Here is a 20,703-nt window from a genome sequence, read left to right on the forward strand (position 1 = left end):
GGTTAGTAAGTTGATGGAGAAGATCCTGAGAGTCAGGATTTATGCATAGTCTGACTAGGAATAGTCAGCATGGCTTTGGCAAGAGCAGGTTGTGCCTTACAAGCCTGACTGAATATTTTGAGGATGTAACTGTATACATTGATGATGGTAGTGCAGTAGATATAGTATATGGATACTATATAGTATATATATGTAGTATATGGATTTCAGCAAGTAGTGAGGCATGGAATCAAAGGGGACATTGCTTTGTGGATCCATAACTGGCTTGCCCACAGAAGGCAAAGAGTGGTTGTAGATGGGTCATATTCTGCATGGAGGTCGGTTGCCAGTGGAGTGTCTCAGGGCTCTGTTCTCGGACCCTTCGTGATTTTTATAAATGAGATGTATGAGGAACTGCAGGGATGTGTTAGTAAGTTTGCTGACGACACTAAGGTTGGATGTGTTGTGGATAGTGTGAAGGATGTGGAATCTATAGAAGAGGTGCAGAGGAGATTTACAGGGATGTTGCCTAGATTGGGGAGCATGGCTTATGAGAATAGGTTGAGTGAACTCGATCTTTTCACCTTGGAGCGACAGAGGAGAGCTGACCTGATAGAGGATTATATGATGATGAGAGGCATTGATCATGTGGATAGTCAGAGGCATTTTCCCAGGGCTGAAATGGCTAACGTGAGAGGGCACAGTTGTAAGGTGTTTGGAAGTAGTTACAGAGGAGATGTCAGGGTTAAGTTCTTTACACAAAGAGTGGTTAGTGTGTGGAATGGTCTGTGGGCAATGATGGTGGAGGCAGAGACTCCTGGACAGGTACATGGAGCTTAAAAAAATAGAGAGCTATGGGTACCCCGAAGTGATTTTTAAAGTAATTAAATGTATGGTACAGTATTGTGAGCCGAATGGCCTATATTTTATTGTAGGCTTGCTATGTTTCTGTGCCAATGGACTCATAACGGAACAAGAAGATGAAAGGGTATAGTGCAGGAATCATGCCTTTGACTTGAACTGGTGCTATACTGATAGCCAAAAGACAACCATGAGCTCGGCTGCTGATAGGTGATAATCCTGTAAGTAGGAGATGGAAATCAGATATGGTTATAGATTAAGTGAACTATTGTCGCATAAAATTTTCAGGGCTGGGGAAGAATGAGAAGGGAGATGCAGAAAGGAGAAAAGAGAGCATATGACCTCCAGTTCGGGATCAATCATCTGAAATTTCAAAGAGAGAAGGTGTCGTCGCCAATTAACTGGACATTTGTTCCTCAGTCACCACGGTAGCATAGTGGTTAGCACAGCTGGGGCATCGGAGTTCAGAGTTTCATTCTGATGTCGTGTATAAGCAGTTTTTCTATTCCTCCTCGTGAATACGTCAGTTTAATCTGGATGCTCCGCTTTTCCTCCCTCATTCCAAAGTCAAACCTGTTAGCAGGCTGATTTGTCATTGTAAATAGTCCTGATATTACGCTAGCGTTATATAGGTGTTTTGTTGGGTGGTAAGTCTCATTCAGCCAGTTGGGGCTGTTCCATGCTGTATGTCTAAATAAAATATAATTATACTTCATTTACTTGTGCACAAGGAGAAGAGTATGTCTCCTGTCACCACACTGTTCTGACGTCTGAAGAGGGGAATGTCATTTTTATACAGAATTGACTAGCAGATACAGATGTTGCCCATTCTTGGTGGCAAATCGTTTTAATCCCATTCTCATCCTGACATCTCAGTCCATGTTCTCCTCTTGAGGCCACCCTCAGGATGGAGGAGCAGCACATTACATTCTGTCTGGGCAGTCTCCAATTTGATTGCATGCCTATCAATTTCTCCTTCTGGGGTGAAAAAATTCCCACCCCCTTCCCTCTTCTTCTCTTACCCACTCTGGCCTCTTACCTCTTCTCACCTCTCCATTACTTCCCTCTGGGTCCCTTCCTTCTCCCTTTTCTCCTCTGGTCCATTCTCCTATCTGATCGGGTTCCTTCCTCTCTAGCCCTTTATCTTTCTGACCCTCCTGGATTCACTGACCACCTTCTAACTGTTCCCCCTTCCACATCCCCACCTTTTTTTAAATTTGGCGTCTTCCCCCTTTCCTCACCAGACATGAAGAAGGCTGCATCACCCGTGTATCACTGGTCTTCTCATGGGTGACTGGTCGCCACACTCTTTGAGAAAATCAAATTACTCTCGGTGCCACTGAGCCGTCAGAGGAATCCAGGTGTCCAAAGGAGGCAGTGAATAGAAGCCACACACGTTTGGAAATAAGGTTTTGTTTCTAAGACAAAAACTATTCGTACGAAATATTTGCACGAGCAAGAACAATTCAAAATTTCAATATTTTGCTTACGTTGCAAATCTTAGATGCCAAATAGATCGAATTCCTTTTTAATTAAAATCAGTGAGATTCCTTTATTACTCCAATCTCTCTAACTCATTAGATCAACTGTTATTCCCTATTTACAAGCTTACAGACTAAACTTTCATTTTTAAACCTCGGATCAACTACAACACAGAGTCTTGTCATCTTCAGAAGTTTTCTGATGACTCGGCCATAGTTGGATGCATCAGCAAGGGAGATGAGGCTGAGTACAGGGCTACGGTGGGAAACTTTGTCACATGGTGCGAGCAGAATCATCTGCAGCTTAATGTGAAAAAGGCTAAGGAACTGGCGGTGGACCTGAGGAGGATTAAGGCACTGGAGACCCCTGTTTCCATCAAAGGGGTCATTGTGGACATGGTGGAAGATTACAAATACCTGGGGATACGAATGGACAATAAACTGGACTGGTCAAAGAACACTGAAGCTCTCTACAAGAAGGGTCAGAGCTGTCGTTATTTCCTGAGGAGACTGATGTTCTTTAACATCTGCCAGACGATGCTGAAGATGTTCTACGAGTCTGTGGTGGCCAGTGCTATCATGTTTGCTGTTGTGTCCTGGGCAGCAGGCTGAGGGTAGCAGACACCAACAGAATCAACAAACTCATTCATAAGGCCAGTGATGCTGTGGGGGTGGAACTGGACTCTCTGACGGTGGTGTCTGAAAAGAGGATGCTGTCCAAGTTGAATGCCATCTTGGACAACGACTCCCATCCACTCCATAATGTACTGGTTAGGCACAGGAGTACATTCATCCAGAGACTCATTCCACCGAGATGTAACACTGGACGTCATAGGAAGTCATTCCTACCTGTGGCCATCAAACTTTACAGCTCCTCCCTCGGAGTGTCAGAAACCCTGAGCCAATAGGCCGGTCCACATGGCATGATTAATTATTATTATTTATGGTTTTATATCGCAATATTATTTCACTATTCATGGTGGTGCGGCTGTAACAAAACCCAATTTCCCTCAGGATCAATAAAGTATGTCTGTCTGTCTGTTACCTATCCCTAGTTAATTAGAATACCAAATTTAATTCCTTTTCTCAAGTATTATTGTTAACTTCAGATTCAGTCCCAGGCAGTATATCTACAAGTTTAAATTCAAATTTAAATATTAAATATACACAGTTTATCTCCTTTCATGACATCACAGCTTTCAAACAAAGTAAATCTCATTCAGTAACTCATCATAGTCTTTGCAAAAATAATCAGTTCTTGCAGAAAATCAAGTGCGGATTCTTCAAATAAGAATAAACTTATACATCCAACCCTTCTCCCTAAGATGTTCATTCATCTCACTCTGATTCAATTTCCAAAAGTTATGCAGCACGCGATCTCTGTGGAAAGCATAAAGTTCGGGTCAGGGAAAAATTTGCTGTTGGAATCACACAGGATATGGCGGAAGTTCCACAGAAATATGTACCGGATGTGGAGGCTGGTCAGATGGTAAGTGAGGACAAGAGGAACCCTATCCCTGGTAGGGTGGTGGGAGGACGGAAGGACATCTCCTTCATTCCTTCATTCTACAATGAAAAGCTTCAGCCTGAGAGCAGATGCGGCGGAGACGGAGGAATTGAGAGAAGGAGAGGCATTTTTACAAGTAATACAGTCGGATGAGTTATAGTCCAGGTAGCTGTGAGAGTCTGAGGGTTTATTACAGACTTCAGTAGATAAGCTGTCTCCAGAGACAGAGATGGTGAGATTGAGAAAGACGAAGGAGATATCAGATTTATTTTAGATATCAGTAGATTATCTATCTCAAATTTGGATGGTTTGACCTTACATTGTGCACTGCATGATCCATTTTCTAAATAAACTAGAAAAAATTTTTGCAATCAAAATAGAAGACATAGGTGTAGAGTTTGGCCACTTGGCCCATTGAACCTGCATCACTATTCGATTATGCCGATTCATCATCCCTCTCAACCCCATTCTCCAACCTTCTGCCCATAACATTTGACATCTTCATAATGAAGTACCTATCATCCTCCGCTTTATATATACACAGTGACTTGGCCCCCATGGCCATCTGTGATGCAGCCTGTCAGAATGCTCCTATGGTACATCTATAGCAGTTATTGTGTATTTATTGACATGTCGAATCTCTCAAATTCTTAAAGAAGTATAGTTGCTGTCTTGCCTTCTTTATAATGTTACGTACTCGTGACATGACAGTGGTACCCTTGTCACATGACTGGGGTTGAAGCTATACTGGACTTGAGGTAATGGTAATGTGATGGTGGAGTGATGTCAGTTTCCCACCAGTAGAGATCATGTGACAGGTTTTTTTTACAGGTTATAAAAGGAAGACCCCACCCTGTGAGGAGGGGCAGTTCGTGGCTGGTTTTGCCAACCTGACTTCATGCCACTGCATGTTTTAATGTGAAGACGCAGTTTAGTTGAAAGATGAAGTTTTATCTAATGCCTAAAGTTTAAAAGGTCATTGCCAGCAGTTTCTTTACAATACTACTAGTTGAGGATCAGTGGAGAGTGAAGATCGGAGTTCGGGAGTTAAAGATCGAGGAGAATCTATTTCAACGGTGAAACGGGTTCGACCTTATTTAATTCTTATTTGAAAGGAATTTGTTGACTGTTCTCATGTTAATCTCTGCGGGATAGCAGAAGATTGAGGACACTGTGATAAAGGAAAGGTTAGTGCCTTTAAGCTGTTTCGTTTTACAAATTCTTCGTGGGAAAAGTTCGACGTCGGGGATAGAAGCAAAACGATGTGAAAGAGAATTTAAATCCTTTTAAATGGACTGTGAGCATTTTTGAACTTTTGGCAATCCTACTTTAAAGAACTGTTTTTGCAACATCGCTTTAAGAACTGTTTGAGCTGCATCGCTTTAAGAACTGTTTAAGCTGCCGCACAGCAGCTGATTTCCAGTTACGTTAGTGTTTGTCTACTTTTGGGGGGTTTGTTTTCAGTGTTTAGTAAACGTGTTATTTGTTATATAAACCCTTGCCGAACTCATATATTTATTGTTGCCTGAATACGTAACAATAATTGCATTGATATGTTGGGACCAGGTTAGGTCCTCAGAGATCCTGACACACAGGAACTTGAAGCTGCTCACTCTCTCCACTTCTGATCCCTCTATGAGGATTGGCGTGTGTTCTTTCATCCCACTCTCCCTGAGTCCATAATCAGCTCTTTCATTTTACTAACGTTGAGTGCAAGGTAGTTTCTTCGACACCACTCCACTAGTTGGCAAATCTCCTCTATCTGAGATTCTACCAACAGTGGTTTAATCATCAGCAAATTTATAGATGTTATTTGAGCTATGCTTAGCCATACAGTCATGGGTATAGTGAGAATAGAGCAGTGGGTTAAGCACACACACCTGAGGTGCCCCAGTGTTGATCATTAGTGAGGAGGAGCTATTATCACCAATCCATGCAGATTGTGGTCTTCCGATTAGGAAGTTGTGGATCCATTTGCAGAATGAAGTAAGAGAGGGAAAAGGGAATGGGAAATGGAGAAAGAGGTGGTGGGGGAGTGATGGGGGGCATTACCAGATATCAGAAATTTGAAAAGTTGATTTTCACGTCATCAGGTTGGAGGCTACCCAAACGGAATATAGAGTGACTTTATGACGACAGTGGAGAAGGCCGTGGATGAACGTATGGGAAGTGGAACTGAAGGGGCTGGCCACTGGGAGATCCCACATGTTCGGTCAGACAGAGTGTAGGTACTCGGTGAAACAGTCTCCCAATCAATGTCGGGACTCACCGATGTACAGGAGGCCGCACTGGGAGCACCGAACACAGTAAACAACTTCAACAGGCTCTCAGGTGAAGTGTTGGCTCACGTGGAAGGACTGTTTAGGGTCTTGAATGGTAGTGAGTGAGGAGGTGTAGGGGCAGGGGTAACACTTGTTAAGCTTATAAAGATGAGTTCCAGAAGGGAGATCAGTGGGGAGGGATGAATAGACAAGGGAGTAGTGTCGGGTAAATCCCTGTGGAAAACAGAAGGTGTGGGCAGGGAAAGATCTGCTAGGTGGCGGGAACCGTTGGAGGTGGCGAAAGTTTTGAAGAATTATGTGCTGGACATGAAGGCTGGTTGGCTGGTAGGTGAGGACAAGAGGAACCCTATCTCTGGTAGGGTGACGGGATGATGGGGTAAGAGTAGATGTGCTACTTGACCTCACAAACAAGTCCCAGATCCAGAAGTTTCTGCATCAGCACACACTGTAGTACCTGGTCCCCAACGGCAACAAAACTAAGCAGTACTGTGCCATTGTGCATGCATGCAGTGGAATGTTATGAGTAGAGTTATTTGAGGACAAGTATGATTTATTCCATGTTAAATATATTTTGTTTCAGAACTTTGACAAATATTGTGCTATGCAATGGAATTTCTAGGCACATGAACGATAGAGGCAAGCCATTTTTTTTTCAGAACTGCTCATTATCGCACATTAGTTACACTCATGAGGTCACTGTAGGTCTTACTGCACTGTGTTGAGGTACTATGGACTGCCTCTGTCATCTCACTACACCGTCCTCTAGGGGTCGCTACACTACCCTCTGGGGTGATGGGGTGTGAGCGGTTTAATATCGAACAATCTCGTTCATCCAGTCCAGATTTCAAAGTAGAGATTTCCAAGAAACCAGGGGCCCTTGCTGACTCTGAGAACATCACTGCTACCAATGTCTCTGTCTTCCTTCCACAGAACTCCGGGAAGGGGAAAAGCAGGGAAACACAAATAGTTAAAGGACTGTCTGAGATGCTGCCAGGTATGAAGAGTGAACAGATAGAAGATCAGCCAATCAGGTTGGGTCTGATGGGCCGAGTTATTTATTACTGTTGCTATCCCAGCATGCCTTTGTAAGGTAATGGATACTGAGAGCTCTGCATCAGCCTGCATTGTTGTTTCAATGGCATCATTTCTTGGAGAAAGCTAGTTTCCTTTCTAGGATAAGTTTGTATTCAGCAACAGGAAATTGCTGTCAATCTGTTAGAGCAGGAAATCAGAACACAGTACAGACTTCTCCATTGACTCAACTTTAAAAGTCCATCTGAAGCTGTGAAAGAAATTCAAACAACATTATTTCCAATGAACATGAGTTACAGAAGACTGGAAGTTCTCCCATATTTATATTTTATTTCTTAACCAAGCACAGAAGCTTGATTATATAAGTGTGCCGAATGCATTGCTGTAACTGTAACTGGTGCACAGTGTTGGTGTTGTGCATTCATAGGCACATCATTAAAGGCAGATCAGGCTGCTTGTGTCGAAAGTAAAGCAGAGTTATTATCTCAGACCAATAAGCTTTCATTGCAAAAAATTATCTCCCACTTAAACAGATCACAGCCCAGTCATTTGTTTCAACAACTTCAGACAAAAAAGCATATCCAGTGTTTTCTGTTCTCATTGAGACATCGAGTGTCTGCAACACTTTCTGTACCATTTTGGATGCTCAGCAGTTCCACGACCGGTGAGAGGGAGATGTCAGACAATCTCAGTGTCACACAGACAAAAATAGGCCTTTGGCCCATCATTAAGTTGCTGCCACGTGATTGGCCGATCGGATATTGACATCAACGAGCAGGTGTTCAAGTGTACAACTGGACATAGAGGTAATAATTCAAATATGAAATAAAAGTAACTTCCATTTCGGCTCAATATATATACAAATTGAAATTTATTCATGTGTTTTTTAAAGTTCGGTGGACTCTTGGCTCTGTTACAAGTTATGACATAATGAAAATTGATCATGTATGAAGTGATGAATTTCATGAATTTTCTTCACTTGCAGCAACACACAAAGATATTTGTTGAAAGAGAAGCTCGATCAGCTTCAGTGTCACTTCACGTGGGGCCCTCAGAAGGGAACCATCGACTTGGAAGATGTGATGTACAAATTGTGAGATTCTAGAAATCTCATTGTGAAATATCAAGCCACGTGTCACAACCCAACTCACTTTCGTAAACTGTCTGCAGGGAAACAATAAACAAGCCATTCAGAACTTCAATGAAACTCTCGCTATCCTGCATTTTGCCAGAAAACTAAGTTGTTTAATCTATGCAAATATCACTTTGGAAAGGCATTTGAGCATCGTCCAATATCAGCTATTGAACCACAACTGGATTTTGCAGTTATAAGTGTAAGAAATGGAAAGTATTCCAAAGTGAAAGAGATGTAGAGTAATCTTTTGAAATTAGATGATATTCATCCAGTAAATCTTTCCTAAATGTTCAATAAAACAGAAATTTGTAAATATACTTTCTTTACAATATACACAGTGTACAATCTGTTATTTCTTGCTGATGTCAAAATGCATGTGGACAGTATTTACACAGTTTTTGCTCAGATTGGGGTGTGGGTGGTCGATACATCCTGGCTCTCCCATTCTGGTGGGACCCAAGCCCTGGATGTACGACATTCGAGAAAGGTGGTTTTCTCACCGCTGAATACATTGGCTTATTAGTGAGAGGCTAACCAGTCGTGTATTTGGAGATATCTGCTCAAACAGGATTTCATTTATATCAAGATAAAGTGCAGAATGAAATGATCCACACTGCCCAGCAAACTCTTATTTAACACAGGCCAAATCACAGGGCAATTTAAAATGACCAATTAACCCACGAGCGGTGCATCTTTACACAGTGGAAGAAAACTGGAACACCTGGAGGAAACTCGGAGAGAATATACAAACTCCTTACAGGTGCTGCCAGAATTGAATACGAACTCCAAACGGCCCGAGCTGTAATAGTGTCGCACAAACCGGGTTGTTACGATGGCAACCATTTATGAAAGCGTGATTTTGAAATAGAAAGTTTGTTATTATGATTCCCAGTCCTTGTGCTTCCACTCCAGTATTCAGAAACAAAAGTGGGTTTTGGGGATTTAAGTCTAAAGGAACCAACTCTGAAAATCACGATGAGTCTTCGTATGAGATTCCTTCACTGCAGGTGACACGAAGGTCGGTGGTGTTATGGAGAGCGCAGAAGTGAAAGGCGCTTACTGACCAGTCAGGGTACAATAGGATGCGTGTGTACTTGTTTGAGAGAATGTATAGTGTTTGTGTTCATTAAGGTTAATTTTGAAATTTTGATATAGTACACTTTTATGCAATAAGCATTGTAACTAAGTGGCACAGAAGTGGAAGATTGCACAGTACATACCATCTGTTTTTAAGTACGTACTGTTTAATTGTCTTGTCTTGTCTTGTCTTGTCCATACCACACCAACCACCGCCACTGGGCTATAAATGTGCAGGAGCAGTGTGTGGAATTTTTATCCATCCCTCATATTTTCAATTAGTTTGGAGATTTCTGAGGGAGAGGTTATACCCTCTGGAGAATGATAATGCCCGTGGTTCAGAGAGCTGATGAGCCTGCCATGGATTATGCAGAGTATAAATATAAAGCATATGAGGAAAACTCCGGTTGAAAAATCCAGGGATGGCTGATCCAGTCCACATGGAAATGCAGAATGAAGGCCTGAGCTCAACCCACCAGGAAATTTTAGTTTTGGGGACAGTTGTGGGATCGAACTATTCCAACAGAAATAAATCAGAGGAGGAGGAAAAGATGTAGTTAAGTGGCTGTAGAGGATGCTATGAAGACACAGTGAACATGCTTTCTGTGCCAACAAATAGGGCACCTGGCAAGGGAGTGCCCAAATAGACATAGATTGGTAAAGGTGATGGCTCAGTATGTTACAGCTAAGGCCTACCAGGCATAGTTGGACAATGTGTCCGATAAAACAGAGAGAAGTGTGAAAATCACCCATCAAAACAGGCAGGAATGACAGCAACTCTTTCTCTGTCTGACCAGATTATTAAGTTGGTGAAGTCAGCATCCAGGTCAGACAAATAGCTGGTGGTAGCATCCATTGTTAATACTGGTCACCCACGGATGTACACAAGCGGTTTCATTGTATACTAGCAATGTGATATGCCTGTGGACACTGGGTTACCAGTGAATAACTGATCCAGCTTTGCCAGTGGCTGGAGAGATGATTTACATTATGAGTGTAGAAGTGAATGAATGAGGGCAGAGAGAAGGGAGCCTCACTTACTTGAGATTGAGGGATCACAGTGATGCGAGCACGGATAACTGGATTCATTAAATTGAATGTGATCTGTTTCCAGACTTTCAGACAACTGGAAAAGGCAACTGGTTTCCGTGGCTGCGTAAGTCTAGTGAAGACACTCTCCGGTCCTGCCCAGCTCGTGAGATTGAGACGGCTTCTCCCACCCCAAACCCCAGTTTGTGAGGATGCTGTGTAATTTTCTACCCTGTTTCAAATTGGTGCCATGAAATTATAGACAGTACACTGTACAGACATACAACCCTGCAAACACCCATTTCAAGGAGGTAGCACCACCACCCCTGCCCCCACAACCTAATATCCATCCCCCCACCCCAGCCATGGATGTATGTATGCAGGACATTTGATTATGAAAGAACACAACAATTGATTTGTTTACATACTGAAACTATATACACACAGATATATATATATATATTTCTATTCCTTGTGGAGTAGCTTGTTGGCAGTCTTAATGCTAATAGCTGAACGCTAATGCAAATAGCTTTTCTATTTCTTTTGTAAAGTTGCTTATGCTGTGATGTGGCTTGCTTGGCAGATTTGAGCATTTTGCCAGAAATCTCAACATCATAGCAGTCTGTGTCGATGAATGTATTAATATTGCAAGATATCAGATTGACAAGTGTTTTGTGAGACAGCTGACTTCTGAATTCTGTCTTAATGTGACGCACCATGCTGAATTCCCTTTCTACATCACAATTAGAATCTGGCAGCACCAAAAACAGCTTCATCAACTGGCAGGGCTCTTTGAATCCCAACTGTCCTGTGCTCACAGATTTTACTCTGGACAATGAAAGAGAGACAGAAGTCGATTGTTAAGCCCACCCACATGAATAAATTTCTGGGATATTGTATATGATTTGCAGGGATCAGGGAACGGCTATATGCAGGAGACTCTCGGTACTTCTGGCAGAGGTGGAATATCTGACTGTATATGATTAAAGGAATTATATTTATGAATTTTAACTGAAGACTTAGGAAAGAAGAAACAAAAGTAAGAACAAGAATAACAAAAAGAAAAGAGCCCATTCTAATGAAAGTCAAATGTGCACAAGTTGGACCTCATCTTGAACTTCTCTGCTGAGAACACGCGCTGGGCTTCGATCAGCGTAAAAGCCCACACCACCCTTCAAACGTCGGTCACGATCTATCTCGAGCAAACGAGTCTACCACTGGATCGTATGCTGTGCCCAGATCTCCCCAGCATCTTCTCTCTCCATCTCCCACCGAACACAAGCCCAAATCCAACCTTATTGTCCCTCACCAAGAAAACCTCCCACTAATTGGATGGCACACATTCCACAACATCACTTATCTTCATCAATAACCCAAACAGACTGAAAGCAGAACAAACTGCTCTTACAGAACTGATAAATGAAATACCTACAGCATAACAGTATACGAGGGGTGATGATAAGTTTGTGTCCTAAGTAAGAAGGAATCAATTTTAGAAAACCTGGCACATTTATTTTTCACCATAGTCCCCTCCTACATTTACACACTTAGTCCAGTGGTCATGGAATATACGGATCCCTTCGTTGAAGAGTTCCTAAAAGCTGTGAGTCCCAGTCTCGATAATGCTGATTAAAATTCATTTCTGTCTCTGTGGTGTGGATGTGAATCAGAGGGTGTGAAGGTTGTGTGTAGTTTCAAAGAAAGAATTGTCCATACATTGAAAATACGGAGTTGTCTATTGATGTTTGACACAAAATATCGAGCCCCACGTTGGGCCAGCAGATCTTTCCACCGAAGGGATCTCTACATGATGCCTGCAGTACCTTGTTTTGTCTAATAAAGTAACTGTTTTGTATCTACCAGTGATTGTCTCCGGTGATTTCATTCACACAACCACACTCTGGTGCTACATAGACCAGCCTATCTGGGGGACTCCTGACTCTTTGAGGCCTCCTTATCTCATCATCTACACCTTCAGTCTCAGACACTCCTTGTGATACTTCTCAGGCAGAACCACCTGGGGACACTGAGGCCAGTCCAGAGGCGATGTGACCCGGTGTAGAACCTGGTTCCTCAACTCCAGTCTGGGCCATTCTCTCAGTAGTAGAGACACCACAGAGTGTTTCATCTTTTCTATTTGGTTCCTGTCTCCTTTCGCAGTCGCTGACCGAACAGTACCAATACACGGGTCATCTCGCTGACCAGCTGCCACTTCTTGGGGCTCAATTCTGGCAACTGCTTTGTCTTCAGAGCAGTCAGGTTGCAGTAAGCTTGTGGAATGGCACCGTCAGAACCTCCCAAATGATCTACATCTCGATTCTGTCCTTGCCTTTCCTGCACCTTCCCGTGATGGAAAACTGGCACATGGCTTTCACTCCAATGGCAGGAAAGCGCTCCCACTCTCTGTCATGCGCACATTTGGATAACACTTCAACATCACTGTTTCTGCTTCCCAGACGGTACTTCAGACTGAAATCATAGGCAGACAACACCAACAACCACCGTGAGGTCAGGATATAAGTTAATGGGTTGCTGTCCTTATCTCGAATTTGGCACCATATAGAACACCACCAAAGCTCTCTCTGCTGGCATCTGTGAGCAATACATGCAGCATCCGAGGGTCAATGCACAGAAGCTGATTTAAAGGGTGACTCACTTTAGAGTAGTCTATCACAAACCTCCGATAGTACCCACAGAACCCAAGGAACAAGCACATGGCACTCACAGTCTGTGGTCTTGGCCATGTGGTCACCGCCCCTATCTTTGACGGATCCGTAGCTACTCCATCCCGTCCCCAACATAGAGCTGGCAGAGGTCTTGTAAAACTGGCACTTGTCCGGGGAAAGCTTTAACCCTTCAGCTTTCAGGCAGCCCAGCCCCATCAGTAGCCTCGCTTCCTGTTCCTCCAAGGTGGATCCAAACACTATGAGGTCATCCAGATACACCAATACCTCAAGCAATTTCATATTCCCCACGGTTTTCTCCGTGACACACCGGATGGTGCCAAAGGCTCCAGCTATGTCCTGGGGCATCTTTCAAAATGGAAGAATCCCAGTGGACATATAAATACTGCCTTCTCTTTGTCAGCCTCACTCATGGGGATCTGGTAATACCCACTCCTCAAGTCCAGCACACTGAAACACCTCACACTATTCAGTCAGGCCTGCTCGTCCTTGATTCTCGGGTCTGTAAGCTGGTTGTGGACTGTATGCCTGTTCAGAGTCCGATAGTCCACACACATCTGTACCTTCCCCTTCATTTTTCTGGCCACCACTATTGGAGATGCATAAGTGTTTCTGGTCACAGTGATGACCCCAACTTCCTTCAACTTCTGCGGATGTGGCCAAACGTCCTTCACCTCTGCAGCAGCCAGTCCCAGTGACCATTCTCAGAACGGGGTGTCCTCTGTCACCCGAATTCTGTGGCGGGAGCTCTTGGAACAACTGACATCAAATTCGTCAGGACAAAGACATCTTCCATCTTCAACATTTTCTCAGTCAACCTCTCCTTCCAACCTCCAGGTATCGGGGAATCCCCAAAGATGAATGAGTTGGCAGTTAAATTTCCTCTTTCCGGAAAGTGTTTCTCCCCGACTTGTCTCATGACCCCAAGCCTCACACTCCTTTTTGCCCTCGGGGTCAGCTTCACCCCTCAGAGCGTTCTCAGCTTTCGAGAGCAAGGACCCTCAGCCTGTGCACTGGGACATTTGTTCACCAGAGAGGTAAGGGTGATAGTAATTCTGAATTCTCACTCCTCGCTGGGGACTCATTAGACATTTCCAATCAGACCACTCCTTCCCCCCTCGTTCCTCAGGAAGGGGAGCAACCTGTCTTTGAAGTTGCCGGCCCCAGCTACAGGAGACTCAGCTTGTGATTCGGCACGATCGCCTACACTCCCCTCATCCCAGAAAGAATGGACAGCACATGACCCCCCTCCCCCAGTACCCCAAAAGGACCAGACAGTTCAACTGCCGTTATCTCAGTGCTACTATGAACTCAAACAAAATCCTTGCCTGCAATTTTATCAAACCTCCGCTCAGACCCTGTATCATCCATAAACACATATCGTAATCACTTTACGGACAATAGTTTTACCCAGACTTAAACACACAACCCACCGGATCAATGCTCAGGGCAATTACAAAGCATCAAACGATCTCGATCCTGGACGCGTCCCCACAATGATTCACCCTGGTTTCCTTGGCTGTGTAAGTCTAGGGAAGACACTCTCAAGTCCCACCAAACCCGTGAGATTGAGTTTGCTCATTCCAGCCGTAACCACGGTTTGTGTGGATGCTGTGTAATTTGCCACCTTGTTACAAATTAGTGCCACGAAATAACAGAAAGTACATTGCATACAATTAAAGGAATTATACTTATGAATCTTAACTTATTTCAACCGATTGTAGGGATGACTTACAGAGGATTGAAAAGATTAAGCATATAGACATTAAGAACGAGAATGTGCTGGAGCTTTTGGAATGTATAAAGTTGGATAAGTCCCCAGGACCGGACAAGATGTACCCCAGGCTAAGATGGGACGCGAGGGAGGAGATTGTTGAGCCTCTGCAGATTATCTTTGCATTATCAATGGGGACGGGAGAGGTTCTGGACAATTGGAGGTTTGCAGATGTTGTTCCATTATTCAAGAAAGGGAGTAGAGATAGCCCAGTAAACTATAGACCAGTGAGACTTAATTCAGCGATTAGTAAGTTGTTGGAGAAGGTTCTGGGAGGTTCAATTTATAAACATTTGGAAAGGCATAATATGATGAGGAATAGTCAGCAGGGCTTTGTCAAAGGCACGTCATGCCTTACATGCCTGACTGAATATTTTGAGGATGTGACTAAACACATTGACGGAGGTAACGCAGTAGATACAGTGTATATGGATTTCAGCAAGGCATTGATGAGGTATTCCATGGGAGGCTTATTGAGTAAGTAAGGAGGCATTGGATATAAAGGGACCTTCCATTCTGGATCTAGAATTGGCATGCTCACAGAGGGCAAAGATTGGTCATATTCTGCATGGATGTCAGTCTCCATGTGGAGTGCCTTAGGGATCTGATCTGGATCTCCTTCTCTTAGTCATTTTCATAAATGATCTGGATAAGGAAGTGGAGGTTGTGTTAGTAAATTTTCAGATGACACAAATGTTGGGAGTGTTGTGGATATTGTGGAGGAGTGTCAGAAGTTACAGCGGGACATCGATAGGATGCAAAACAGGGCGGAGAAGTGACAGATTGAGTTCAACCCTAATAAGTTTGGTGTGGTTCATTTTGGTAGCTCAAATATGATGGCAGAATATACTATTAAAGGTCAGACTCTTGGCAGTGTGGAGGATCAGAGGGATCTTGATGTCTGAGTCCATAGGGCACTCAAAGCTACTGCGCAGGTTGACTGTGTGGTTAAGAAAGCATACGGTGTATTGGCCTTCATCAAACGTGGGATTGAGTTTAGGAGCCAAGAGGTGATGTTACTGTTGTACAGGACACTGGTCAGACCCAGTTGGAGTACTGTGCTCAGTTCTGGTCACTTCACTGAAAGGAAGGACGTGGAAACTATAGAAAAGGTGCTGAGGAGATTTGGCTGGACTGGGAAGAATGCCTCATGAGAATAGGTTGAGTGAACTCTGCCTTTTCTTCTTGGCGAGGTGTAGGTTGAGTGGTGACCTAATAGAGGGGTATAAGATGACGTAATGCATTGATCATGTGAATAGTCAGAGGGTTTTTTCTAGAACAGAAATGGCTAACATGAGAGGGTACAGTTTTAAGTAGTTGAAAGTAAGTGCAGAGGAAATGTCAGGGGTAAATTTTTACACAGAGTGGTAAGTGTGTAGAACGGGCTGCTGGCAACGGTGACAGAGGCAGATACAATAGGGTCTTTTAAGAGGCTCCTGGATAGGTACATTGAGCTCAGCAAAATAGAGGGCTATAGGTAACCCTAGGTAGTTTTCAGGTAAGGACATGTTCGGCACAGTTTTGTGGGCTGAAGGGCCTGTATTGTGCTGTAGGTTTTCTATGTTTCTACGTTAAAGTGTTAGTAAGAATAACAGAAAGAAAAGGGCCAATTCTAATTAAACAGGCAAATGTGCACAAGGTGCAGCTCATCTTGAACTTCTCTGTTACTCACACACTGGGCCGTTGGTCAGCTTGAAATCACACAGCACCTTCCATGCGTCACTCACAATCCATCTCGAATGAATGGGTCTACCACTGGATCCTTTGCAATGACCGGTTCTCCCCAGCATCTTCTCTCTCCATCTCCCACCGAACACAAGCCCAAGACCTACCTTATTATACCTCACCAAGAAAATCTCCCACTAATTGAATGGCACACATTCCACAACATCACTTATCTTCATCAATAACCCAAACAGACTGAAAGCAGAACAAACTGCTCTTACAGATCTGATAAATGAAATACCGACAGTAAAGATGTCAACCAGGGCAGTACTATTCTGACCATAATTGCAGATTGCTTATAATTTCGAAAAAGGGAAAATTATAATAATTTGAAAACAAATGGTCTAAACAACCCATTACACTGGCATGTTGCTCACACTTGGATTATTTCTATGGCTAAGCAATGCTGAAGCAGAAAATATTTCCAAATTATTTTTAATTGCCTCAGTGTTATCAATGGACTTTGAATTTGAGTTTCTAGTGATAATCAGGAAGTAATGGATAGTATAAAGGGTTGTCAGGTCGAACATCAGACGCAACAACGGAGACTCAGCAGAGGAAGAACCGCACAAACTGAGAAAGAGCACAAATTGCTTTCCATCCAACGAACATCATGAGGTAAAGGACGTTTCCTTGCAGTTTATCTTTATGTACAGATTATTATAGAGGAGGTGGTTTACGAAAATTAGTGAATCAAAGTGCAATAACTTTGAAAAATTGAGATTGGACACACAGGCTAACACGATAGGTGAATGACGAGACTGTAGGGTGATCCCTACGTTACTCTGCTGGGGTGGAAACAGTGCAGGGAACTGCAGTGCTTTACTGTTATTTTTGTTAATACCAAGAATTAAAAAGGCAGTAAACACAAGATTCGCATCTGATTTCAGACTTCTGAAGAGCCTTCTGTGCTGTCTGATCTCCAGATCCAAGAGCAAGTTCAAGGGATCATAAATAATCCTCACTCACGGCAGGAGAGGCAAGAGGAGTAGGAGAGTAGGAGTCTGATGAAGTCGGTTTACCTGCACTTGTCTTCCTCAAACAGGGGTCTTCGGTGGAATACGACTGAGAACAATGACATCATTTGAAAAACTTAGCAGTCAGCGTAATCACTTTACCACGGATTGATTTCCACGGTAATTTGTAAGGAATGTGGACATTCTCTCTGTGACGGTGTGCATTTCCTCTGGGTACTCGACTGTCATCTTTTATTAGAAAGATGTACGGGTTGGGGTTAGTGAATATTTGGTGTCAGAAACGTGCTGACACACTTGCCGACTGTCCTGCACAATTCTTTTTGATCTGATATGATGCCAAACGATGCATTTCACTGTATGTTTTGATGTACATGTGACAAAGAAAGTTCATCTTTAATCTTCAAAGTTTTTAGAAACAGGAGTTGACTCAACTCTGCCATACACTACAGCCACGTAGATTTGAGCACGTTGGAGCCTACGGGCTGCATTCAGTACTGAGGTAATACACCAGAGGAACATGCTACTCTAAACTGTCATAATTTCCAGCCCCTAGCGGCTTTCAGGACAGAATGGAGGAGCTGCATCCACGGTGCGGCAAATTCATCTCCTTTGGGAGGAAGCAGGAAGCAGAGTTGATCTCAGAGTAGGGTTAAAGGTCGGCACGACATGTTCTATGTTCAATGCTGGTCTATGTTCTTTCAGAAATGTGCAGCATGATCGGGGACGTTGCTCATGCAATTGTTCTGTGAACTGGTCTGGTAACTCGTAAATTGCCAGACTTCAGTGGGCTTCACAATACAGCTTTATCTCACTAATGTTACTGAAGTTCTCGATCTTCTGGACATTGAGTCTGAGTACTGGTGACTGTCTGGGGGAAAACACCACTTCTCTGTACCGAGATCTGGAGCTATGCTCAGGCTGCTGGCAAAAAAACGAAAGTCTGCAATAGTGGGAGAGCTCAACGTCTGGTAATAAAACCAAGTCCACCGTCAGTGTAACAAAGCAACAGATCAGCTGCCTTGGCTGTTCAGGAGACACATTTCCATCTTCATCACATGAATCAATTCTTCATTTTGGGTTACTGATCTGAAACATTCTCCTTCCTCAGATGCAGACTGAAGTCTGAGCATTTCCAGGTCTTCTATGCCATAATTATAAGATAAATCTTTAAAAGGCAGGTTTGATACACTTAGTAACTCTGCTATTCATGGGATTGCAGGTCAGACCTGCACGAAGTGATCTGAGATGGAATTCATGATTCCGTTTTTTCTCTCTTGCAGCAACACTCCGGGAGATTTATTGAAAGAGAAGCTCGATCAGCTGCAGTGTCACTTCACATGGAGGCCACAGAAGGAAACTATTGACTTGGACGATCTGATGCTCAAATTGCAAGATTCTCTGACATTGGGTGTAAAATATCAAGCCGTCTCGTATAACCATCTTGCTTTTGTAAACTGTCTGCAGGGTAATTTTGAAGAAGCCATTGAAAACTTAAAGGAAGCTGAAAAGATTCTGAGGGAGGAGTACAAAGTTGAATTTGAAAGAAGGAGCATCATCACCTATGGAAACTTTGCCTGGGTGCATTACCACATGGGACAACTGACCGAGGCCCAGTCCTATCTCGACAAGCTGGAGATGATCTGTAAACTGCTCAGTGATGGCCCTCGCTATACAGCAATGATACCCGAGTTGTACGGGGAGAAGGGACTGTCATTGTTGAGTTCTGCTGCTGAATACTATGAGGAGGCAAAGGAATGCTTTGCAAAGGCTCGAGAGCAAGATCCTGACAACACTGAGTGGATAATGGGATATGCGATCGCACTGTATCGGCTGGAGGTATTTTCTAGAACCCCAGAGAGTCGTGATCAGAGACAGTCAGTGAAGTATTTCCGACGAGTACTGGACCTTGATCCAGATGATACTGTGGCCATGGTGCTGTTGGCTCTAAAACTGCAGGGGTTAGGGCAAAATGAGGAAGCAAATGAATTAGTTGAACAAGCATTGAAGAAAAGTTCTGATCTTCCATATATGCTTTGCTATGCTGCAATATATTATAGAGAAAGAGGTTCTGTGGAGAAAACAATTGAGCTCTTCAAAAAAGCATTAGAATTAACTCCAAACTCTTATTTCATACACCACCAACTTGGATTGTGCTACAGAAGTAAGCTGGAATACTCTTGTAGCAGATATCCTCGCAATCTTGAATTTCATCAGAAAGCTGAGTTGATCAATCTGTGCAAGTATCACTTTGAAAAGTCTTTTGAGCACCGTCGAAGGTTAGCTATTCAACCACAGCTGGACTTTGCACAGATCTGCATAACAAATAGGGAATATTCCAGAGCAGAGGAGACTTACCGTAGATTGCTGGAGTTAGTGGACATTCGTCCAGAGAATATGCAGCGTATATGTCTGGAAGCTGGGTTATTTGAACTGCACCAGAAAAGATCTGAAACAAATGCTGTTCGCCTCTTCCTGAAAGGAGTGAAAATTGAATATAACTCAAGAGAACGGGAAGAATGTCGCATATATTTGCAGAAGTGGGCAGATAGGAAACTTAGAATAAATGCACATGACAGCAAGGCTCTTGGTATTAAAGCAATTCTGTATCAGTTGAAAGGAATCAAGGATAAAGCAACTGAATACTTCGAGAAAGCCTTGAAGTTTGATCCTGACAATGAGGAATATGTGAGTGCTCTTTCTCAATTAACATCTGAGCACCACTGGGATATTTAAAAGATGCATTTCCATCTGAACTGAGGATAGGTTTGGTGGGGTGTTGCTTTACCAGTTATATCCTCTTAACACCTTCACTTACTCATTAGTGTTCAATTTGGAAAATCGGTACCTTTGTAACTGGATCAAACTATTCTGTTTCTTTTAACAATATGAATTCCCCAAGTACCCTGAACAAACTGAATTTAACTGTGCTTCTCTGGACACTGGAAAAATGGGATTTGGGATACTGCAGCAAGTGAAAGTAACTGAGAAATCAAAAATTTTTCCACATTTGTTGTTTCAAATTTTAATCTTCAAATGTATTTTATTTTTCAAATATATAGAGTTTGATTTTATCTTAAAGATCTTTGTAAAATATCCTGTAAGGATGTGTTTGGTAATTAAAGCTTCAAAGCAGAAGTTTGTCTTGTCTTGACAAAATCAA

At 43.0% G+C, this 20,703-nt stretch overlaps 1 protein-coding gene across 1 annotated transcript; it reads left to right on the forward strand.

The window, feature by feature from the left end:
* Window positions 1-6,902: 6,902 nt before the first annotated feature.
* On the forward strand, window positions 6,903-20,276 carry LOC132379838 (interferon-induced protein with tetratricopeptide repeats 1-like). Its single transcript, XM_059948114.1, has 3 exons — window positions 6,903-7,141; window positions 8,128-8,235; window positions 18,824-20,276. The coding sequence occupies exons 1-3, from the start codon at window positions 6,903-6,905 to the stop codon at window positions 20,274-20,276; spliced, it is 1,800 nt and encodes a 599-aa protein (XP_059804097.1).
* Window positions 20,277-20,703: the final 427 nt, after the last annotated feature.

The sequence above is a fragment of the Hypanus sabinus genome, chromosome 22 (genome assembly GCF_030144855.1).
Source record: "Hypanus sabinus isolate sHypSab1 chromosome 22, sHypSab1.hap1, whole genome shotgun sequence".
NCBI classification, from domain to species: domain Eukaryota; kingdom Metazoa; phylum Chordata; class Chondrichthyes; order Myliobatiformes; family Dasyatidae; genus Hypanus; species Hypanus sabinus.

What these genes read in the sequence shown, in the direction of transcription:
- LOC132379838 (XM_059948114.1), top strand. Translation starts at nt 6,903, where the DNA reads ATGGGGTGTGAGCGGTTTAATATCGAACAATCTCGTTCATCCAGTCCA. An exon ending in ATAGAAGATCAGCCAATCAG is followed by an intron (nt 7,142 to 8,127) that starts GTTGGGTCTGAT and finishes CTTCACTTGCAG; the next exon opens with CAACACACAAAGATATTTGT. An exon ending in GAAGATGTGATGTACAAATT is followed by an intron (nt 8,236 to 18,823) that starts GTGAGATTCTAG and finishes TCTCTCTTGCAG; the next exon opens with CAACACTCCGGGAGATTTAT.